The sequence below is a fragment of the Polyodon spathula genome, unplaced genomic scaffold, assembly GCF_017654505.1.
Source record: "Polyodon spathula isolate WHYD16114869_AA unplaced genomic scaffold, ASM1765450v1 scaffolds_766, whole genome shotgun sequence".
Lineage (NCBI taxonomy): Eukaryota > Metazoa > Chordata > Actinopteri > Acipenseriformes > Polyodontidae > Polyodon > Polyodon spathula.
In genome coordinates this window covers 115,525-136,977 of record NW_024472254.1, presented here as the reverse complement: position 1 = coordinate 136,977, position 21,453 = coordinate 115,525, and the positions used below count along the sequence as shown (strand labels likewise).

The 21,453-nt window shown below is 45.8% G+C and overlaps 3 protein-coding genes across 7 annotated transcripts; 1 reads left to right on the top strand and 2 right to left on the bottom strand.

Annotated features, from left to right (window-relative positions):
• Positions 1–1,352: 1,352 nt before the first annotated feature.
• Positions 1,353–5,406, bottom strand: LOC121308737 (dynein light chain 2, cytoplasmic). 2 transcript variants are annotated; one of them, XM_041241319.1, is made up of 3 exons: positions 5,291–5,406; positions 2,145–2,284; positions 1,353–1,853 (listed from the first exon to the last, which is right to left on the bottom strand). In XM_041241319.1, exons 2-3 carry the CDS (start codon positions 2,274–2,276, stop codon positions 1,716–1,718), a joined length of 270 nt encoding a protein of 89 aa, XP_041097253.1. In that variant the 5' UTR covers positions 2,277–2,284; positions 5,291–5,406; the 3' UTR covers positions 1,353–1,715. The 2 variants fall into 2 exon arrangements, with proteins under 2 accessions (XP_041097253.1, XP_041097252.1); XM_041241318.1 differs by lacking the exon at positions 5,291–5,406 and adding an exon at positions 2,389–2,411.
• Positions 5,407–9,351: 3,945 nt separating this feature from the next.
• Positions 9,352–14,494, top strand: LOC121308748 (serine/arginine-rich splicing factor 1). Of its 3 annotated transcripts, none has more exons than XR_005948554.1 (6): positions 9,352–9,880; positions 11,025–11,248; positions 11,334–11,506; positions 12,194–12,437; positions 12,943–13,073; positions 13,475–14,494. XR_005948554.1 is itself a non-coding variant. In XM_041241343.1 (4 exons), the coding sequence occupies exons 1-4, from the start codon at positions 9,687–9,689 to the stop codon at positions 12,386–12,388; spliced, it is 786 nt and encodes a 261-aa protein (XP_041097277.1). In that variant the 5' UTR covers positions 9,352–9,686; the 3' UTR covers positions 12,389–12,472. The 3 variants fall into 3 exon arrangements, 1 of the variants encoding a protein (XP_041097277.1); XR_005948553.1 differs by having other exon boundaries at positions 12,194–12,443; XM_041241343.1 differs by lacking the exons at positions 12,943–13,073; positions 13,475–14,494 and having other exon boundaries at positions 12,194–12,472.
• On the bottom strand, positions 14,130–20,120 carry pigs (phosphatidylinositol glycan anchor biosynthesis, class S). Of its 2 annotated transcripts, none has more exons than XM_041241342.1 (12): positions 20,021–20,120; positions 19,274–19,413; positions 19,055–19,166; positions 18,855–18,944; positions 18,434–18,525; positions 17,901–18,135; positions 17,332–17,474; positions 16,909–17,023; positions 16,401–16,546; positions 16,140–16,240; positions 15,813–16,023; positions 14,130–15,534 (listed from the first exon to the last, which is right to left on the bottom strand). In XM_041241342.1, the coding sequence occupies exons 1-12, from the start codon at positions 20,043–20,045 to the stop codon at positions 15,259–15,261; spliced, it is 1,686 nt and encodes a 561-aa protein (XP_041097276.1). In that variant the 5' UTR covers positions 20,046–20,120; the 3' UTR covers positions 14,130–15,258. The 2 variants fall into 2 exon arrangements, with proteins under 2 accessions (XP_041097276.1, XP_041097275.1); XM_041241341.1 differs by having other exon boundaries at positions 19,997–20,054.
• Positions 20,121–21,453: the final 1,333 nt, after the last annotated feature.

The window sequence follows — 21,453 nt, the reverse complement described above, 5'->3', positions numbered from 1 at the left end:
CTTCAGAACAAATTTCAATACCAAGCCTAGCCACCAGGGAGCGCTCTATCCTCAAGGATAAATGCCATTGGAGTCAATGATGATGGGATCCATCAAATGGCAGAGTTCACGTAATATATTACTATTACACACACTTCCATGAATTCAATGTACTGCAGGCGGGCACTATCAGTGTACATTGTTATCCAATATGCTTTATTTATTTTGTATTTCTCCCAAATAGTTGCTGTAGGGAACCATTTGGAGCAAGACAAGACACTATATCTAGCGTTACCCTTCCTCAGTGTTGGTGTTTGGTCTTCCAGCACTGAGGCTAGGTACATGGGAGGATTCCTGAGAATTGCTCGGGTAACAGCAGCTGCACATACATTCACACCACAGTGAACGCTCAGCCCTGACGCAGGTACAACCCCTGGGGCTCGCGTCAGAGGGTCATGGTTGTTCATTTGTGGACCCCCCAGTTCTTAAATAAAGTACAACAGAGTCACACCAGTAAAGGACTGCTCCTTTGTATTTATGGAGTGCATTTACTGACCCACCCAACTCCCCAGCAGAAGTGGCATTAAATGTGGAGAAAGGAGCTCCACAGCCCGCGCTCCAGCTGAAGTGCATTTGAATGGTGCTGTGATGTGATTGAGGACCCTGACACTGGTGACATGAAGCTTTCAGCAGAAGCACTGGGGAATGAGTCATCACAGAAACCAGGATAACACTTTCCATCAAGTGCCTTGCACTGAGCAGGTATGTGCACTTCCAACCGGAGTCAAAATCACCAAAGTAAGTCTTAAGCCCTCCACACACTCTTCTGGAGCTGCCCAGACACAAGAGAACCCCCACCCTACAAAATTTAAAGAGCTTCACTTAATTCAGGGAACCTAACCTGCTGACAACATGCAGTGAATTAATTGCAACTCACAGGACTTCAAAGCCCATTTACCTTAAAGTGTGCATCCTGTTCATTCAGGTATACAATACAGGAGTTCCTTTTTCAATTGCAGAACTTCAATTTTGCATTCTTCAGCGGGACAGAAAGGATTCAGGAGTGAAGGGGTTAAACGGCTCCCTGGTTGAGCAGGAACCGTTGCATCACTCCCAGGAGGTATATTTAAAAGGCTAACGCAAAACAGATGCCAACAACAATTCAAGTCGAGGAGACAAGTAGCGCTCTTCCAGACTGCTTTCTGCAACACGCAGGCGATGGCTGCTCTCCAGGGGCTCAGAGGGAAGACAATGCAGAACTACACAACAAAAACATGATCCTTCACTTCCCAGGTGATTTCATACAATAAATCACTATTGCACCACCTTCACGTGCTCAGAGCACTACACTATCCACAGAGAGTGCATTTAAATTCAGAGTAGAATCATTCTTTATTTTCACCAAAGGCCACCGTTAAAGCATTTATTTTTACAACTTCAGTGCAATACCAAAACAAAAAGAAAGCTTAAAAAAAATATTCATCATTTCCTTTCTTCCAGGCAACTAAAGATAACATTTATTACAGATTTTTATTAGTATTTTTTACTGCAACATATACACATCATTAAATGCTGTACACAGTCCATGCAGCCGCGCACAGCCAGTTTGCCCGCTTGCTTCTTTTTCAAGGGTGTGTGTGTGTGTGTGTGGGGGGGGGGGGGGGGGGGGGGGCATGGCCTCAGCCAGCAGTGCATTACAGTCCGGTGCTTCCCTCTCCTGCTGCTGCGCTTGTCACTCAGCCAGACTTGAAGAGCAGGATGGCCACCTGGCCCAGGTAGAAGTAGATGAAGTGCTTGGTCTCGTGCGTGACGTAGCTCCCAAAGTTCCTGCCCACAATGCAGTGCCAGGTGGGGTTGTACTTCTTGTCGAATTCCTGCAGACCCAACAGGAGACAGGAGTCAGAAAAGACACAGGCTACTTTTATTTTAATTCTTCCATAATAAAAAGCACTCTCTCCATTACGTGCTGGGGAATGCTTAGTTCCATGCTTACTGCTGTGCAGGACTGGCTTTTTAAACTTTCATAAAGTTTCTTCAGGGTGAAGCACATGCAGCAGGGAGATGGAAGTAAGCACAGCATGTTGATCGAGTCCTAGTTTTAGTAGGAGTTTAATGAGTCACATCCTCACCCCCCCCCCCCCCCCCGGTGCGCACAGCGGCCTCACCTTCTTGATGTAGGCAGCAATGTCCTTCTCTATGTTGTACTTCTCCATGGCCTGGGTGGCACAGTCCACTGCGTCCTGCTGCATGTCCTCGGACATGTCGGCATTCTTAATCACAGCCTTTCTGTCAGACATGGTGTTATCTGTAGAGGAGAAAGAGACAGACACTGTCACCACTGCAACACACACACACACACACACACACCTGACAGGGTGCATTAAAACAGGTATTCCTGTAGGTAATTACCTCCTCAAGGAGACTCCAATACTGGTGCCTTGCATGAAAGCACGACACCCCCCCCCCGCTCCCAATACATTCAGCACAGACAAAACCTTCGATTCCAGTCTAAAAAAAATCCCCAGTCGCAAAACACGCCTGGCAGTGCCACTCAGCAGGCCTGCGCCCGTCACACCCGATTAGAAGCATAGTTAGTATTGAGAAGGACAGCCACGTTCTGTTCATACCACACTCAGAGCCGTAGAGTCGGAGAGCCTGTATCCAATCACAGCGCTGCGTGGGTGGAGCCTGGCTCCCTCAGTTACCACACAGAGCCGCCCGCCCACCATGAATCCACACTATTGGAGTCCCTGCTGAAAAGGACAAAGGGCTTCTGTGTTAAATGCCGACCCCGTCAGAGAGGACGAGGGGCAAAACTTACGATCAAGAAGCGAAGCTCCACTTGAAACACACAGAACGAGAAGCCAAGTATATTCCACACAGCTTCAATTGCAATTCCGTTTTGCTTAAGAGACATTTCAGAAAGCTTATTGATGACCACCATTAGTCACTTCAAAACATTTACCGGCTGTGCAAGAGCGACAGAGAGGAGAGATGGAGGCTTCTCCCCCTGTGTGATCCCTCAAGTTCAGGGAGGGAAGAGACTCCCATTCCAGAGCAATCCGAGCCATTCCAGGTGGCTCAAATGATACAATTCAAGCCTTCCGATCTTTGCTGTCGAAATCAAAGACTCCACCCTCAGTTGCTATAATCTGCTCCAAAAGCAACAGGGTTCAATTGTCAGGTTAGGGGTTAGACCTGGGTTGAAACTCTGCAATTGGGACTTGCAATTACAATTGAACTAATAGCAGCTGAACGGTGGCACACTGGTGTAACAATTATACTATTAAAACAGATCAATTATGCATTTGTCATCCGATTATTCTTCTATTTTCAACCACTTCAAGTGGACTCATCTGTTTGGAAGGTGTTCTAGTACGTTTCTGTATTTACCTGTGGTTACTGACCGATTACTCGTGTGTGGACACTTTAATGCACTGCAGCACAATTGTATCTAAATGGACAAAACAGCATTGCAATTTCACCAAACAATTCTGCTGTAATTAGACCCCTGGTTTGTGATGTGGTCTTGCACACACATTCAATCAGCTCCTAGTTTACTGGTCCTGAGATTGATAACGACTAATACCTTAAACTTTAACAGGTAAGGATTGTAGGACTCATTAGAAAAAGCTGGAAAAAAAAAAAAAAAAAAAAAAAGTTTCCTTTGATCTCCCGCTTCCCACCAGCAATAACTCGCTGCAAATCAGATCGATACACCAGGAATGTTCCAGCACTTCGGATCACAAGGCCAGCGAGCTGAACGTGTTCAGCAATAAAACCCGCTTCCTGTCCACTTCTCTTTTGTACTTTAGAAAGTTAACAGCGCCGTTTGCACCAACAGCCCCTGCAGTGGCTGGATGTCAAGGGGCCCGACTCGGTGTTGCACGGCACTGACGCTCACACGCTTCCCATCAGCAGCGCAGCCGATCGAGTCATCCCTCTGCTGGTCCCCACACACCTTGCATCATCCAGTCCGAGCCAGTCGCAGAGCACACGCCTGCAGTTAATGTAGCCCTTGCGTTCGACTCACTCACCCCTCTCTCTCCACCTTTAAACTACAGGAGTGGAAACAGGGCTCATTGCATAGCTGTTTCACCCATTCCAGGTTTTAATACATGCTTGGTTAACCACACTGTATAGGTAACAAGCTAGGGTGTGTCTTCTTAAACTCATCTGTTAAATTACACGGATTACCTCCAAATCATCCAGCAGAGAGAAGCCATTTAAAAAACACACCCAAACAGCAATGCAAGCAGGACTCCCGTTGGACCGACAGTTAATCAAAAGTTATTAGGAAATCTTACAACTGGTGTGGGACTCGGTAGAAAAGCTGAAGGCGCATTCAGCCATTGCATCTTAATTGAGAAATCTTGACACCGTGTGCCAACAACAATGCATACAATTACAACCCTCCGACTTTGGCATATCTGCATGTAAAATTTAAACCTAGACGAGCAGCCACCGACGCGCCAAGGAAAATAATTTGGAAGTTTAAAATGAATCTGCCCCTAGACCCCTAATTAAATGAAGAGTTGCAAGTCTGACTGGAACCTGATGGGCTAATCACACCACACAGGGGTTTACAAACCACAACCTCATCACTGACTTACTGCTCAGGGCTGTGCATGGGGCTAGCAGCCCACACGCCGGTCAACACGTTAATATTAACTGTTCATAAATCAATTCCTAGCTATTTAAAAAAAAAAGACCGCATTTTTGCAAACAGGTTTCGTGGGCATTGTACCGCTATCGTATTTCCCAGTGTCCTTGTTCGGTCGGTATTTTAATGAAAGATTACGACGCACTTAAGCCCATATCGACCGTTTAATTTCAAAGCGAGCCTCCAGCAAGCAAGCAAGCCGCCCGGCCGACTTTAGCAGACTCAACAACAGTTTAAATCATTCAAGAAAAATGACAGAACACCACGATTCGCTGGACAGATGCACAAACCAATGAATGAAACACTAGATTACTGCATAGACGGCTACGTGCGCCTGGTGTCAAACAGTTAACGTTGCCATTTCACAATGCATATCACTGTGCAGCACACGACCCCCCCCCCCCGAAAAAAAATAAATAAATAAAACCAAACGCTCAATGCATGTGCGCGGAATGCGACTTCATCTTGCACAACAAAGTTAAAGCAAGGATATAATTCCACTGTCACCCCCTTCTAGCAGAACCAGCCTGTGCGAGTTACATGCCCTGCTCGTTGCTGGCTTGTTCGGATATACCTGTCGTATCTTGGATAAAGGAAACGAATTTCGTTGCTGCATGGGCTATATTAATATACTGGCAAGTCGCTCACCTTTCTCGGCGTTTATATGTGTCCACGCTGTGTGTCGCTTGTTCAACCCACACCTGACCGTGTGTTTGCTGTACAGATTTCCTTGTAGCTGATGGGAGATTGTCTGCCCCGCTGAAATACCTCCCCTCCCTCCGCACTGCCGCACGCTGCAGCGCCGTCCATTGGCTAAGCCTCGTTCTCTCTCCGGGTGCTCCAAGCATTTTCCACTAGCTCTACTCTATCCGCATTTTATTTCAACCCATAATGCAAAGTGAACGTGGGGACTAAATAAATAAATAAAACAATAATAAATAAGTACATTTTCTAAAGCATGGCGTTGTCTTGCGCTCCTTGGTAAAGTGACACCTTCACCTTCTCATTAGGCGTTTATGAATGCCTGCTGAAATATACAATCACATGCATTGGCGTTTTTGTTCCAGCGTAATAAAACTAAAATAAAAAAAAAACTAGTAAGGTAGAACTTGAAGTGGACTTTAATACAGGAGAGGCAATTGCTATAGCTGTGAGGTATGGTATTCATTCTTTAATACAGGAGAGGCAATTGCTATAGCTGTGAGGTATGGTATTCATTCTTTAATACAGGAGAGGCAATTGCTATAGCTGTGAGGTATGGTATTCATTCTTTAATACAGGAGAGGCAATTGCTATAGCTGTGAGGTATGGTATTCATTCTTTAATACAGGAGAGGAGGCAATTGCTATAGCTGTGAGGTATGGTATTCATTCTTTAATACAGGAGAGGCAATTGCTATAGCTGTGAGGTATGGTATTCATTCTTTAATACAGGAGAGGCAATTGCTATAGCTGTGAGGTATGGTATTCATTCTTTAATACAGGAGAGGCAATTGCTATAGCTGTGAGGTATGGTATTCATTCTTTAATACAGGAGAGGCAATTGCTATAGCTGTGAGGTATGGTATTCATTCTTTAATACAGGAGAGGCAATTGCTATAGCTGTGAGGTATGGTATTCATTCTTTAATACAGGAGAGGCAATTGCTATAGCTGTGAGGTATGGTATTCATTCTTTAATACAGGAGAGGCAATTGCTATAGCTGTGAGGTATGGTATTCATTCTTTAATACAGGAGAGGCAATTGCTATAGCTGTGAGGTATGGTATTCATTCTTTAATACAGGAGAGGCAATTGCTATAGCTGTGAGGTATGGTATTCATTCTTTAACACAGGAGAGGCAATTGCTATAGCTGTGAGGTATGGTATTCATTCTTTAATACAGGAGAGGCAATTGCTATAGCTGTGAGGTATGGTATTCATTCTTTAATACAGGAGAGGCAATTGCTATAGCTGTGAGGTATGGTATTCATTCTTTAATACAGGAGAGGCAATTGCTATAAGGTATGGTATTCATTCTTTAATACAGGAGAGGCAATTGCTATAGCTGTGAGGTATGGTATTCATTCTTTAATACAGGAGAGGCAATTGCTATAGCTGTGAGGTATGGTATTCATTCTTTAACACAGGAGAGGCAATTGCTATAGCTGTGAGATATGGGTTTGTGAAATGCACAGCTATTCAGATTTCTTTAACCCTTATAATGCCCTAGGGAAACTGCAAAACCAATGATTAGCAGCATGTACACACAGAGGCGCCAGTGCAGTGGCACGGTGCACACCTGGGGCTATCTGCCTCACTAAAGCATGGTGCATGAATTCTATGGCTGGAAGTGTGGGGACTTCAATCAGCAGCTCTTGAGTCTCATGTTGTATTCAAATAAAAGCCTCTTTTATACAATCCTCCAAAAGAGCTCGTCACAGAAAGGAAGCTTGTCACCCCATAGGGGAATGTAAACAAACCGGACAGCCATCAAGGGCTCACGGAAGGGTTCGCTATTATGAGCATTTCTGATGGAGCGCTGCACTCGATAGCTCATGACACACCACTGCCTTTTCTTGTGCCTGTTCTGGTTTGCATAGAGATGCATGACCTTGAGTTAATTAGCCAATAATGTGAGTGAACAGAGGAGAGAGGGGGAGTGAGAGGAGAGAGAGAGGGGAAGGATGAGAAGGGGGTAAGAGGATAGAGAGGGAGGGGAGAGATGAGAAGGGGAAGAGAGGATAGAGAGGGAGGGGAAGGATGAGGGGATGAGAGGTGGTACGAGGAGAGAGAGGGAGAGAAGGGATGAGAAGGGAATAATAGGATAGAGAGGGAGGGGAGGGATGAGGGGATGAGGGGGTAAGAGGAGAGAGAGAGAGTGAGTGAAGCACACTGTTGAAACCAATACATTTTCTCAAGAGCAGTCTCCTCGACTTCATCGTGGCAGTATTAATCTTCTAGACAGACACAATGATCTTGGTTCTAAGCCAAGGGCAGTGCTAAAGCAGTAAAGGTGTTTCTAAGCGGAAACCACAAAACAAACAGCACCAAAGTTACACAGGCTCCCACAGTTAGTGTTGCAGTGCGGCTGTCATTTTTACCAATGGTTTTTGTTTATTTTTACACAGCTTTACAGGTTTAAAAGAAATGGCAGATGCACAAAGCCAAACGATTCTTTAACTGAGATCCCCTTTGAATTGACTGCTGAAAAACATTACATGCTGTATTACTGTTCTTAATGTGACAGACCTTCACAGCGCAGCTCCAGAGAAGATTCACTACAACATGCTGAGCAGGGGTTTAAAAAAAATCTAATAGAAAGCTTGTAGCAGGGCTGTATACTGTAAATAAACTGCTGATGGAGAAACCAAGCGAGGCTGTTTGCACAACACAGCTGAGTGACTAATCCCATCACAAAGACTTGCGATAGATGGGAATGGGGGCGAGGGCAGCTCTCACATGAAGTGCTAGACTGGTAGCTGCTATTCAGTTTCAAACACCATCCCTCTTACACGAAAACACACTGCAGTTGTTTCAGCTGCTGTTTCTTATGCAGCTTATCTATGTGTTGACTGTCCGGTTTGTTTCCTTGCTCTTAAGATGACAAACAAGCCTTGCTCTCTGAGCCCAATAACTGTATTAAAGTTAATATGCATTACATCAGTGGAATAAGAGCTAGTTTATATAGCAGATTAATGAAAACCCTGACTGAAAAACACTGTGTGCACAACTGGACCAGTTTATAATGCAATATATATATATATATATATATATATATATATATATATATATATATATATATATATATATATATATATATATATATATATATAGTTATTGCTTTTCAAAGTTAGGGCAGGGCCACAGCTATAGACTTCACATAAACTGTTTGAAAATTAAAAAAATAATAATAATAATAATACCTTTTAAAAATAGTGACTGAAGGGGATATGATATTGATTTTCACTGAAAACAGCTTTAAAAAAAAAAAAAAAAAAAAAAAAAAAACTATTAAAAAAGCAGATTACAGCCTAATTGTCAGAGATAATTTACACCTCATACCGCAACTCTAAAGCAGTGTTTTTAGCGAAGGTGTCTGTTCGATCCGGCGCACGGAAAACTGCACATAGAGGGGAAGCAAATACGAAATGCAAAGCTGATTAATATAATTCGAATCTTTTATTTTGTTGTTGCCAGAAGGATATTGGCGATTGATTACTGATACACTCGCGTATATTTAATAGTAGCGTGCTGCATTTTTTGCCAGTTTAAAATTCTGACAAAAAAAAAAAAATAGTCATTTAAAACAAAGCATACCATTTTAAAACATACCGTGAATACATATATAATACAGTGTGCAATATTAAAACGAAACAGAACTGCGCTACAGTCAGCACTGAGCAGAAACAAACACAGAGCAGTATACCCGGCAGCATGGCCTTTAGCACGGCGCAGGCTGTGTTCCCAGACCAGTTTGACACGGGTAGGGACACCCCTGTTTCTGTGGGCGCTCACTTAATATGGCAGGACCCTGTGCACATTTTAAATAATATCGACCCATGACTTATTTCAGTGTTTTCGGTAAGACTGTCAGGTTTTGCAAATACATGTTAATCGGTTACCAAGTCGCATCTCCAGCACGGGAGCCACGCCTGCCTGCCTGCCTGTAATCTGAGCGCACTTTGGGGAGAGGCTTGCTCCCTCTTCATAAAGGGCAGAGCTCACCCGACACTGCTGTCCATTCCGGGGGTGTTTAATTTACAGCGGCACCGCAACCCAAGACTCGTTTGCTCGTTAGCAGCGTGTTTGCGTGTTTTTTTGAGGAGTGGTAAGCAGGCCCTATTTGCTGACTCGGATGTGCACGCTGTTTAGAAGTTAGCCTCCCCGGCGGTATCGCTCCGCGCAGCGCACGGCGGCTCAGAAAGAGCAGGACGAGGCGCCATTTTGAAGGGGGTTGGAAGCGGTGGGATTGCGGGAAGGAGACGCGCAGGCAACATTACCCGCTGTCTGGCTCTGCGCTTCACGATTTAAAACAAACAGCGAAGCAGTTCATCCTCTCCGCTCATGTCTGGAGGCGGTGTGATCCGAGGCCCAGCCGGCAATAACGATTGCCGCATCTACGTGGGGAACCTGCCGCCGGACATCCGCACCAAGGACATCGAGGACGTGTTTTACAAGTACGGGGCGATCCGCGACATCGACCTGAAGAACCGCCGCGGCGGGCCGCCGTTCGCCTTCGTGGAGTTCGAGGATCCCAGGTGAGACGAAATGCGACCCCGTGGATGAGCAGAGAGCAGGCCCGGCCCGGGGGGGGCCGGGCCGGGGGGGTAAATCTCGTTAATTTGAGGGTGGCGAGTGCAGCCCGCTTGAATGCAGGCACGAAACGCGCCCTGTTTTTTTTTTTTATAGCCGTTGCGTTGAATTTTTGCCTGTTTTTGAGATTGCTGGGCTGGCTGGAGCTGCTGCTTCTATTTTTTTTTCCAGTGAAGTGACTCCATTCCCAGACTCGTGCACGTGTGGACTGGCGCAGCTTCCTTCTCAAATCCAGCAGCGTTTTGCAGAGTTATGCACGATGCATTTCATTGTGTGTGTGTGCATTTATCCGCAGGATACTTTGAACGAGAGGGAAAAGTTCATTGATTTACTGTGTAATGTTTTTATAACTAGAGGGAGGGGCGGCTAAGTAAAAGCGCGGGGTTTACAGTCCCGCTTCAGGACTTTCCACGCCGTAGATGTGCAATCAGGCTTTTGAATTTAAATAAAGCTGATTTTACACTTATTCCAAAGGCTTCAATATGTATTAAAATGTCTTTTTTTATATGTAGCAGCAGTGGCTAACACGTGACCGGTCTTCGTACCACGCTGTCTTTGTTGAACTCTGGACCTGTTTATTAAAGGGGGGGCTTGCCCCTTTGTCCCTGGCATGGCTGCTTGCAAATAAACCCTTCTGCAGATAACACTGAAGCTGTTTTACAATACAATTACTGCACGGCTTGAGACGCAGATCCCTCCACCGGATTCTGATTTCGAAATCGGTGAACCTGCATTTGCAGTTAGGCGTGTTACTATCTCGACATAGTAACCTATCTGTAGACCTGGTGGAGGTTTATATTTAATTTTTTTTTTTTTTGGGGGGGGGAATCAAAATTAGATTAACCAAACCACTTGCAATATGCCCCCCACTGAGTCACTGTTTGTTCGCTTGTACCAGGTTAAGTTTCCTATCTATATTAATGCGCATTGGTGGGGCAACTTAACACAAACTGTTTGATTTTTTTAAACAGTTTTAGGAAGCGGTGAGCGACGCGGGTATGGTGAATGAAATGAACCGCAAGGTGCTCGCTGTGCAGTGGTTGCTTGCTCGGTACTGATTGAGAAGTTGTCTCAACGTGTTCTTTTCAGAGACGCCGAGGACGCAGTGTACGGACGCGATGGGTACGACTATGACGGGTACCGCCTGCGAGTTGAGTTTCCTAGAAGCGGCAGGGGCGCTGGCAGAGGCGGCGGCGGAGGAGGAGGGGGCGGAGGAGGTGGTGGTGGGGGAGGAGGAGGGGGCGGAGGTGGAGCACCCCGGGGGAGATACGGACCTCCGTCCCGGCGCTCCGAGTACAGAGTCATTGTTTCAGGTAAGCCCCAGAGTGCCGCCTCTTCCACAGTGTGTAATGTCCAGTGCTTCATTGACCTGACCGGTGCTTTATGAAATACACGCAGGGCTTCCTCCGAGTGGCAGCTGGCAGGATCTCAAGGATCACATGCGTGAAGCAGGTGATGTATGTTATGCTGACGTTTTCCGAGATGGGACTGGTGTTGTGGAGTTTGTTCGCAAAGAAGACATGACCTACGCGGTTCGAAAACTGGATAACACTAAATTCAGATCACATGAGGTACGTTTGACATTCTAGAGCTTGACCACCATTGGATAAACGTTGGGATTTCTGTTTTTTTTTTTTACAATTTTTAGTTTTAAGGTAAGGAAATATAATTGAAATGGTGTATATATCCAAGGCTCTTAAAACAGTTAATCGAATTGCTTTCTCTAACGGAGACCTAGATGTTCGAGGTGGACGTTGCCTCTTGGCAGTTGAGTTGCACACTGGGACAGTTTAGTTAATGTAAGTGTCAGGCACTGCTTGTGTTAAGCAAAGCGTCTCAAGGGTTTATCCAGCATGGCTTCCCAGTGCCAACTGATCTGCTTCAGAGAACCTAGCCCTCTTAAGAGGAATCATATTTTGAATGCTCCTGCCCATTGTTGATTTCCTGTTTTTATTCATAGCTAAACTCCCTGTTTCTCTTCCCACCCCCCTCCCTCCCTCCTCAAACGTGGGCATATCCCTGGATGTATATTTCATTGGTAAACTTGTTGTGGTTCAGCAGTGTTTTCTAACAGATGCAGTGACTCTCATCAGATGGGAATCATGACGCTTGCAATACTGTATCAGGGCCTGAGACATGAAAACCCATTGTTTGTACTAGTAGATGGAAGTAGAAGTTGTTGTTTCTGGTAAGTGTTGCTCTGGAAAGTTTGGACAGGGCTGCTTTTTCATCAGAAAGTTCTCTCCATGTCCGCTTAGGGAGAAACCGCGTACATCCGCGTGAAAGTCGACGGCCCCCGGAGCCCCAGCTACGGAAGATCTCGCTCCCGGAGCCGAAGCAGGAGCAGGAGCCGGAGCAGAAGCAACAGCCGCAGCCGCAGCTACTCCCCCCGGCGAAGCAGAGGATCCCCCCGCTACTCCCCCCGCCACAGCCGCTCCCGATCCCGTACTTAGAATTAGAGAAGCAGCATCGGCTTGCTGCTGCTGTTCAGTGGATCGCTTTGTAATGGCACGCTTTTTTTTTTTTTTTTTTTTTTTTACATTAGATAAACCAACCAAACCCGTTTTTTTTTTTTGTTTGTTTTTCTGTTTTATTAAAGTTTGCTACAGATTTTGAAGTTGCATTTTTGTTATTTGATAGTGGCCTGCTTTTAATTGGTAAAAAGTTTTGCTCCTGATGTCAACATTCCCCCTATTTTTTTAAATTTGTATTTCCTGTCACTTTTTTTTTTCATTTTGATAAACTGTATTTTAACTGAATGTACAGGCAAGGCAAACATTTTGTTTTCACAAATTGAAGACCGTAGTTAGTTTTTAAAGTGCATCCAACGCTCTCAAGTAAACCTGTGGTATTGCTTTGTATGTTTGTTAAATATTCTGGGGTTTTTCTTTTGGGGGGGGTTATGAGTTTGAGTGACTAGGATGTGCCTAACCTGCTTTTGTTTGGAGGGTGGGAATCTTTATTGCAATATGTATTTTATTTCACCTTTTCATGTGTCTTTCTATAGACATTATCAGACGAGAAGGATTAAAGAATGCATTGGAATAAAGGATTGTGAAGCACAATTCATTCAAATTAGGATTGTCAGATTGGAGGAGGATTTGAGGAGGCGCAGTCAGATCAATAATGGAGGCAATGGTATGACACCAAGCGCTGCGGTCACCTTTAAACTTGGCAGTATTGAATCTGAACAGATAATACAGTGGTACTTGGTTACATTTGCATTGAACTGAACCTTTAAAGTACAGTACTGCTTGTTAAGTGTGGTGTGTTTTCCTACATGTAGTTCTAACCGCTTTGGCAATTTTAAAGTCCCTTGCTTTATTTTTCTGTGTAATTTCACTTCTCAGTACTGCTAAGCTTGCATGCCCTCTGTCTGACTGGATGTAGCATTGCTTGTGCACCATATTGAGCAGTTTTTGTTTGTAAGTGTTCATGACCGATTGTAACCTGTAGCTAGCTCACTGGTGTGCAGGAATGTAAACACATTTATATCGACAGTATACTTGTGTTTTTTTTTTTTTTTTTTTCTACAACAGACCGAAGATGGTCCTCTGTGCAAACAGACAGTAAATACCCTGCAAGCTTAAACAAAGTGATTTGTTTAATGTCTCTGCAGTACCTTGATACACACCTCAAAATGGCACAAGTCTATGTACCAATAAGTAGCATGTTTTAAACAGTAAGTCAGTCTTTGAAGTTGAATAGTGGCCTGATCTGTTAACACATTTGCATTGGATTGCTGCACCATTCACTTGCTTTGGGAGCTGATCATTGTCTGGCATCATGCGTTGATGTGTTTTTTGTTTTAGTTAACCAGCCATATGATCTCCTCCCCTAAATTTGATCTATTTTTTTTAAAAACAAAACAAACCCTGTTTGATTACAGTTCTGATTCTAACTTGTTGCCTCCTCTTTTTGGTTTTGCTGGTATTTAAAGGTTTGGATTGGAGGAGGGGCTCTCCCTGGATCTCAATCCTTGGAGCCGGATCATTGGATCAGTTCATAATCAGGATAGGATAGGGAAGGATGGATTCATGGAGCGGGATCAATTTACCGGGAACCGTAGGAGTGGATTCCCCCCCAACCAAACCGCATTTTCATGGAATTCAAACCCACCCCTCTTTCAATTGGCTATTCTAAAATAAAATAGTCTCAGTCCCCCCCCCCCCTCCATTATTTTTGTTTATTTTGTAATTGGTCAGTTTTGGCACACCCCCCACAGATGCACGGTCATGGGATTTTTTTTGGTAAGAGGAGCAAAGCGAGGACCAGGAACCAGGAGCAATCTCCTTGGATGGAATCCGCATGAGGAGTTTGGTAAATTTTAAAACGGCGGGCGGGGTGGGGAAGGGAGAAAGTGGGGAGGGATGGGCTTTTGAGTCATTCAAGTAAAATTGGTGCTTTTTTATTTTTATAACTTTTTTTTTTTTTTTTTTCCTGAATTGGCTTCCACCATTATTTTAAACATAACGGGTAAAACAGGTCTTCTATTGGCATACAACGAGGCTTCATTTGTAGTGTTGATTTAATTTCACAATAAAACTCTTGAAAGAAAATGATGTATTTGTCTGATTGTTCTTCTCATCTCTTAGTGTTTAGCAGTGTAGTAAGCAGGGACAGTGTTCTCATTCTGCCACTGGATTGAGGATTTGGAAACTGCAGTGCAGTATAACCAAGCTGAGCTGCTGTGGGGGGGTGGGGGGGGGTCTCGGAACATTCTCCCAGGCTGATCTGTTCCTCGGGCTTGTCTGATTCGGGTAGGAGACCGGTAAGTCAAGGTTCACTCTGGTGTTTAATTGGTTTGAAAGCAAAAAGAAACCCATTTTTAAATGCACTGTCATCATTACTTCTGTTAATCTGGATTTCCCAACTGAGATGTTTATTGGTGATCTGCCTTGTACTCCATAGGCACTGAGCAGGTACAACATTCACAATTTAATGTACAGTATTTACCATCTTTATTTCATTCATTTAAATAAACAACTCTAACCAAAAAAGTTCTTGTTTGCTTGTTCTGGGGACACCTGCACAAGCAGGGTTACTGTACAGACACCAAAGCTGCACAGTCTGAAACTTAAAAACAAATATACATTTTTAAATAATCAAAATGCTTTTATAAAGAGCATTTAAAAAATAACATTACAAAAGGTAGATCTTGCTTTTTAATAACTTAAACAGACATGTCTTAAAACCACTGGATCATGGGCACAGAATGGCAAGTGCTTTGTGACTTCAAACATTTGTAATTGAAAAGAAGTTGCTGATTGACAGCCTCGAGTATAGACGTTGTGTAGTGTAACATCAGGTAATCTACTTACTACTAATCTATTTTGGCTGGCTCTTTACGCCTCTGTCGGTGCTCGCTGGCGATCTTGAGTAGGGACAGCAAAATAGGCACAGACATGGGCAGAAACAGTGGGATGTAGATGGCAAATTTCTGGTCGTCTGGGAAGTAGAGGAGGTGGAGCAGGGAGGGGTCGAAGAAGGCTTTCTCAGAGGACTGGGTCGCTTCCTTGCTGGCCTGAAAGGCCAAGCCCAGATTGCAAGCCTCCAGCTCTGCTATAGCAGCCTGGACGGAGGTAACAGCACTGTACACCTGAGACAGAATCAATACAATAAAATACATTACGATACAGCGTGCTTATTCCACAGTATCATATGCTGTGGGATTCAAAATAAGTGTAAGATTTCTTAAACTTCAATATTTATTAAATTTAACAATTTAAATTTAAAAATGTTAACTGCAAAAATTACAATTCTCATTAAATGTAACCATTTAAGAGCCAAGGTTTGGATTTCAAGTTGCAAAGGAAGTGTTGAGGACAGCAGAGGCCCCAGGGAGCAAAGCAGCACGCGGTGCCCCACAGGCCCTACCTCCGAGGCGATGTTGTCGTTGATGACGATGTTCCCGATCTCGTCGAGGAGCTGGGCGAGCGAGGTGAGGGTGGTGGTTGCCGTGGCGATGTTCTCCACGGTCCGTACCCACAGCAGACGGTCCAGCTCCCAGTCTGTCAGCCCCTCGTTCCCGGGGCTCTGCAGGAGGAAATCAGCCGGAGCGTGGGGCTGCTGCACTCCCAGCAGCAACCTGGGACCAGAGAGACATCTCAAACACAAGAGCGCAACACACTGCAATCTGCAGCACAATCCCATCTCGCACAGACACACACACACATTGTGTTCAATACAAAATGATAACTTTACCTTAACTGTGCAAGGAACACCTCCATAACCCGAACCATGTCGATGCTGATGTGAACTGGGAGCCGAGGGGGGTCTGTATACGTCTCATTCACGTTGTACACCTGACGGGGACAAAGAACAAGACAGACGCTTTGGACTGAGCAACAACGACCACAGCAAAAAACAAAGCGCAGGTCTGCTCCTGCACTGCCGCGCTTCCTGGATGCAGAAGGCACTGAGACTCTGCAGCTTCACCGAGCAGTTTGGCTGGCTGTGCTGTACCATGATGCCGCCCCAGCGAGGACTGTGGAAGGCGTTGGTTGGCACTTTGTCTCCGCCCCGGTCTTTGATGTAGAGAGGAGAGTGCGGGTAATCGGGCACGTACAGCAGGAAGTTGAGCACAGGGTGAGAGGAAGCTGCATTGGAACCTGAATAAGAAAAAGAAGCCGGTCATGAGAGAGGCACCTTCCGAGACAACCTTTCTGTAACAGGGTAGAGCAGACAGCACTTCCTAAATCAGTTCAATGACTACAAAACACTGTGCTGAACTGAGAAGTATAAAAAGTAACTTTATTAAGATCAAAAGTCACCCAGACAGATTTCTAGATGAAGAGTTTGTCAATGAATTTTCCAAAGTTTCTTTTAAAGAATATGGCTCCCAAGCTTTTAGAATAAATCAGTGAAGTCAAATCACATAGCAAGCGATCGCCTGCTACAAGTCAAGTTTGCATGCTCAGTCTTCCCACGAGCACTACGGCAGGCAGGAGGGCGGCTGAAGAGCGATCCTTACCCAGCCTGGCTTCCACAGGATTGATGACGTGAGGCAGGCTCTCTGTATTCAGTGTGTAGCTGGAAACTGTGCTGTCATAGCGTGGCGTGACGCCCAGGATTGCATAATACAAGATCTGACAAGAGAACGAGGGTAGTGATCCGTATCTTTCATTATGAAGAATAAGAATAAGAATAATAATTGCATTTATCAACTGCATGTAATGATTTAACCCTTCCAGTCCTGGCAGGACCTCATGGGGCCGGTGTGTCAACATGTTGGAAACTCACAGGACTCCTAGGTGTAACTTCTTAATGTATGACTTTACTATTATTGCATGGCATTAGAATCAGCTCTCATAAGTTTCTGTTTTACTGAACATGTTGCATTGATATCGAGCTGCGGTGCTTGCAATTCAATACTGACAGAAAGAGGAAGCCTCACCTGGGAGTCCACGGAGAAGTTGGCCACTCCAGACAGCTTGCTCAGTAAGGGCTGGATGTAGCTCTCCACGGCTCCCTCGATATCCCAGTGCACATCGTGAGACTTGGGGTCTGGGTTCAACAGGCTGAAAGTGATCTCATAGCCTGGCAAGAGGAGACCGCAAGGGCTCAGTTAGAGAGGCAGCGCAGAGTGCCACTTCATAGACCAGTCTCCAGACTGCACTCACTTCCACTGGAGCACACCTGCTACATTCAACTGCTTTATGCATTTCAGCACACTGCTGCTAACATTCCCCTCGGCTTTCCCAGCCATCACTACAACACCTCCTTGCTAATTCACATGCTTTTCCCTTCTAAGCAAACTTTTCATGCAGTGCTACAGTGGTGGGCCAAGCTCTAGCAGCCCTGGTATGACAAATATACTGCCTAATCAGATTCACAGTCACAAGTAGGAGACAGTCCCTGGGGTAGAATGGGGGGTGTTTTCATTTCTATTTGCTGATGGTCCATGAAACAAGTCTGTCCTTCCCACAGTAGTAAGCCTGAGACCCGTGAGGCTGTGCGACGCACCAGGGCTGGATTTGAAGGTTCTCATGCTGTCCGCCAGGCTCTCCTTGCCCAGCTTCCTGACAGGAACGCGGTCGCTCAGCGCTGCCTTGATGTCGCCGTTGGAGAAGGACATGGTCTCCACCACCCTCTGGATGTCAGGCTGGAGCCCCCTCAGCACATCCCCCAGCTTCGCCCGTTTGTCCTGGAGGGTCCGCAGCAGCGCTGTCCTGTGCTTCCCAACGTACACGCTGACCCCCTGTGGAGAGAACAGGCGCTGCAGGTTTAAACAAGCCCGGAGCTGTTTGTATGGGTTGGAATGAAGCTCCTGGTTCCTCCCTTGACTCGGTGTGAGGAAAGCAGAGCCATCCTCTTGCTGTTTTCTTAATGGACACACAGGGAGACTGGGAAGAATCCTGAGATATAGATATTGCTGACATCCTGTAGTTGTTTTCATGCCAGTTTGAATGAATGCATTCATTGTGTGTTAAATCTTGCTGCTACATGGATGTTAGTGCTAACTGATCTCCCATACAGCCCCCCATGCCCTGCTCTACCTGGGGGAGGAGTGCAGAGGTCTCTGGGATCACGTAGATAACCAGCGAGCCAGAGGGGCTTTCATTCAGCTTGGACAGGGACACATCGGCTGCTGAAAACACAACACAAACACTGTCAGTGTACCCCAGTATAACCCAATATAACCCAGTGCAACCTAATATAACCCAATATAACGCAATGCAACTCAATATAACCCAATGCAACCCACTACAACCCAATCCAACCCAGTGCACCCCAATATAAGCCAATCCAACCCAGTGCAGCCCAATCCAACCCCATATAACCCAATGCAACTCAATATAATCCAATATAACCCAATGCAACCCACTACAACCCAATCCAACCCAGTGCACCCCAATATAAGCCAATCCAACCCAATATAACCCAGTGCAACCCAGTGCAGTGCAGGGCGCCTCATACCTTCAACACTCTCCAGTCTTAGTGCATCGTCCTCCATCACAGTAGCAGTGCGATACTTGGTCTCGTATTTGTACCTCAGTTCTGTTTTAGCTGAGAGAGAGAGAGAGAGATATGACATGCGAGAAGCCATACAGGCCACCCAGCGGTGACTCTGAGAAAGAGCCTAGAAGGGCAACACTGTGTGAAGAAAAGCCACTCACAGTTGAGCAGATGCTCCACCTCGCGGCTCTGCTGCAGCTGGGCTGTCTTCTGCTGCTCTGCTGTTAGACTGCCCTTGGAGAAGACCACCTCTAGCTCCACTGTCAGCTGCAGCTGCAAATCACACACACAAACTTCAAACCAGCAACACCAAGCATGCACTTGAGAAGCCTGGCCAGTGTCACAGCAGATTCAGCAGAGGCAGCATTGCTTAGACTCACCCGCAGCGTGTCGAGCTCGCTGATCTGGCTGTAGGGCAGCGAGGCGCGGTACGTCTCCGTGGTTTTCCACCACAGGGGCAGCCCCACCACGATCGCAATCGCCGCGACGGACAGAGCTGCATTCCTGCCCCGCCGCTTTTCTGTCGAAAGAGAATACCGTTGGCAGATATCTTTTTTTCCTGGTCCCATTTCCTTTTAATCAATTCCGATTCCTTTCACAACACTTATTGAGCAAACCCATGAAACAGCACGCCAGCATCATCACAAAAACAGTAATGCAAAATAAAACGGCACCACTCTGATCCACTGAACACGATGCGGGGGGTCAGTCAGCGTTTACAGGACTCGCATCCCTGGTCATTCCCGAGGGAGCAGCCAGGGTGGGTCCTGACCGCATCGATCAGCAGCACCGGCTGTTCAGTCAGCGAGCGCACCCGATCCTCGGCTCCGACACACGTGTGCAGTGCAGGCTGCACCGTTTCACACGCTCGCCCTTATGATAATTTGCATTGAATTCAAAAACTGCTGGTCGTGTTTTCATCCATTTGCAATAAATGGGCGTGCTGTTATTATTATTATTATTATTGCGAGCAATTCTGCAACTGGTTGTTTTGACCAGCGCGCGTACCGAACCGTGGCACATACCGACCCATATCATTCCACCGAACCCGGTTCGGTTTCAACACGTTTCAAAAGCGCACTCTGAAACAAGAGAGCCGTTACCGTGGCAGTGCCGTTCAAACCCACCTGCTGCCACCGCCGCCATGTTCATCCAGGAACTTGACAACGCGAGTGACGGACTGCCGTGCTGACCAATCAAAGCCACAGCTGCCGCGCTCTTGCCCAATCAACCAGCTGGAATTACGGGGGCGGGTTTATTCTAACATTTTCTGAAATATGGAACTGAGAGCCGAAAAAAAACCCGAATCCGCCGGGCTGTATTTAAATGTTAGCCTGCCCAGTCTGAAGCAGTTGTGCATGTGTGAGCAGCACTGTAACCGATCCCCTGTGCATGTTTACTAAGGCAGAGCGGCCCTAGCGCTGCACGGCAGCTTCCTTTCTCTTTGTTTGATGTTCTGCCTGGACTCGCCTCTCAGAATCGCGCTCTCTCGCTTGCATTTACAGCAGAGGGACACTAGATGGCTTCACAACGCCAGAGATATCCCAGCTTCAGCAACGCAAGATTTAAAAGATTCAAACGCAGAGCAGCAATGTTAGAGGGTGAAGGCTCACGGGAAACTATTAATAAATTCACATAACAATAGCGGTAACTAAACCAGTGCAAGCGTGACTGTGTTGTGTGTTCTACTATTTCAAGTATGACATCATCTCTGTCATTATGATTATTGTTAGCCTAAATATATTCATGTATTGAATTCTGCACATTGCTTTCTGATCACAGATCTGCACAGGTCTGGTCTGAATTAAGATCATGCAAGTGAAGCTGACCTGCAGCTACAGGAAGTGCAACACAAATTAGGATCCCCCTTGAATACTCACTTCCTGTGCTGCATCGGACTCTTAAACTGGGCAGGAAACAAGGGCTTGGTCCCATGAACTGGGAAACCCCAAAACACAAGGGGAAGAAAAAGTTTTTTTTTTTATTCTTGGATATTTCATCTATAAGCAAGGCTGTGAGTGAACAGATCCAGATAACTACTGCAATGGAATGCCCAGGAGAGCTTTGGTAACTATAGCAACGGAGTGCTCAGGAGAGCTTTGGTAACTATAGCAACGGAGTGCTCAGGAGAGCTTTGGTAACTATAGCAATGGAGTGCTCAGGAGAGCTTTGGTAACTATAGCAATGGAGTGCTCAGGAGAGCTTTGGTAACTATAGCAATGGAGTGCTCAGGAGAGCTTTGGTAACTATAGCAATGGAGTGCTCAGGAGAGCTGAAGTGAACTGTATCCTTAGCAAGGCTGCATTCTACAGTGCAGGATCCCAATGCTGTTGCAATGAGGCTGTCAGCACAGGCAGCCAGCCAGGGTAATATTTCAGTGTAACACTGGCTAGCTGAGGATCCTGTCCAACACTATCTCGTTATGGGGAACGTGGCAGTCTCTCTGTAGTGTTGCTGTGTTTCCAATACTCCATGCGCGTACACTTGATCACTGTTCCTGTGTTTGTATTCTTACTGGCAGCACGTGTAACCCAGTTGATATTCCATAAAGAAATAAACA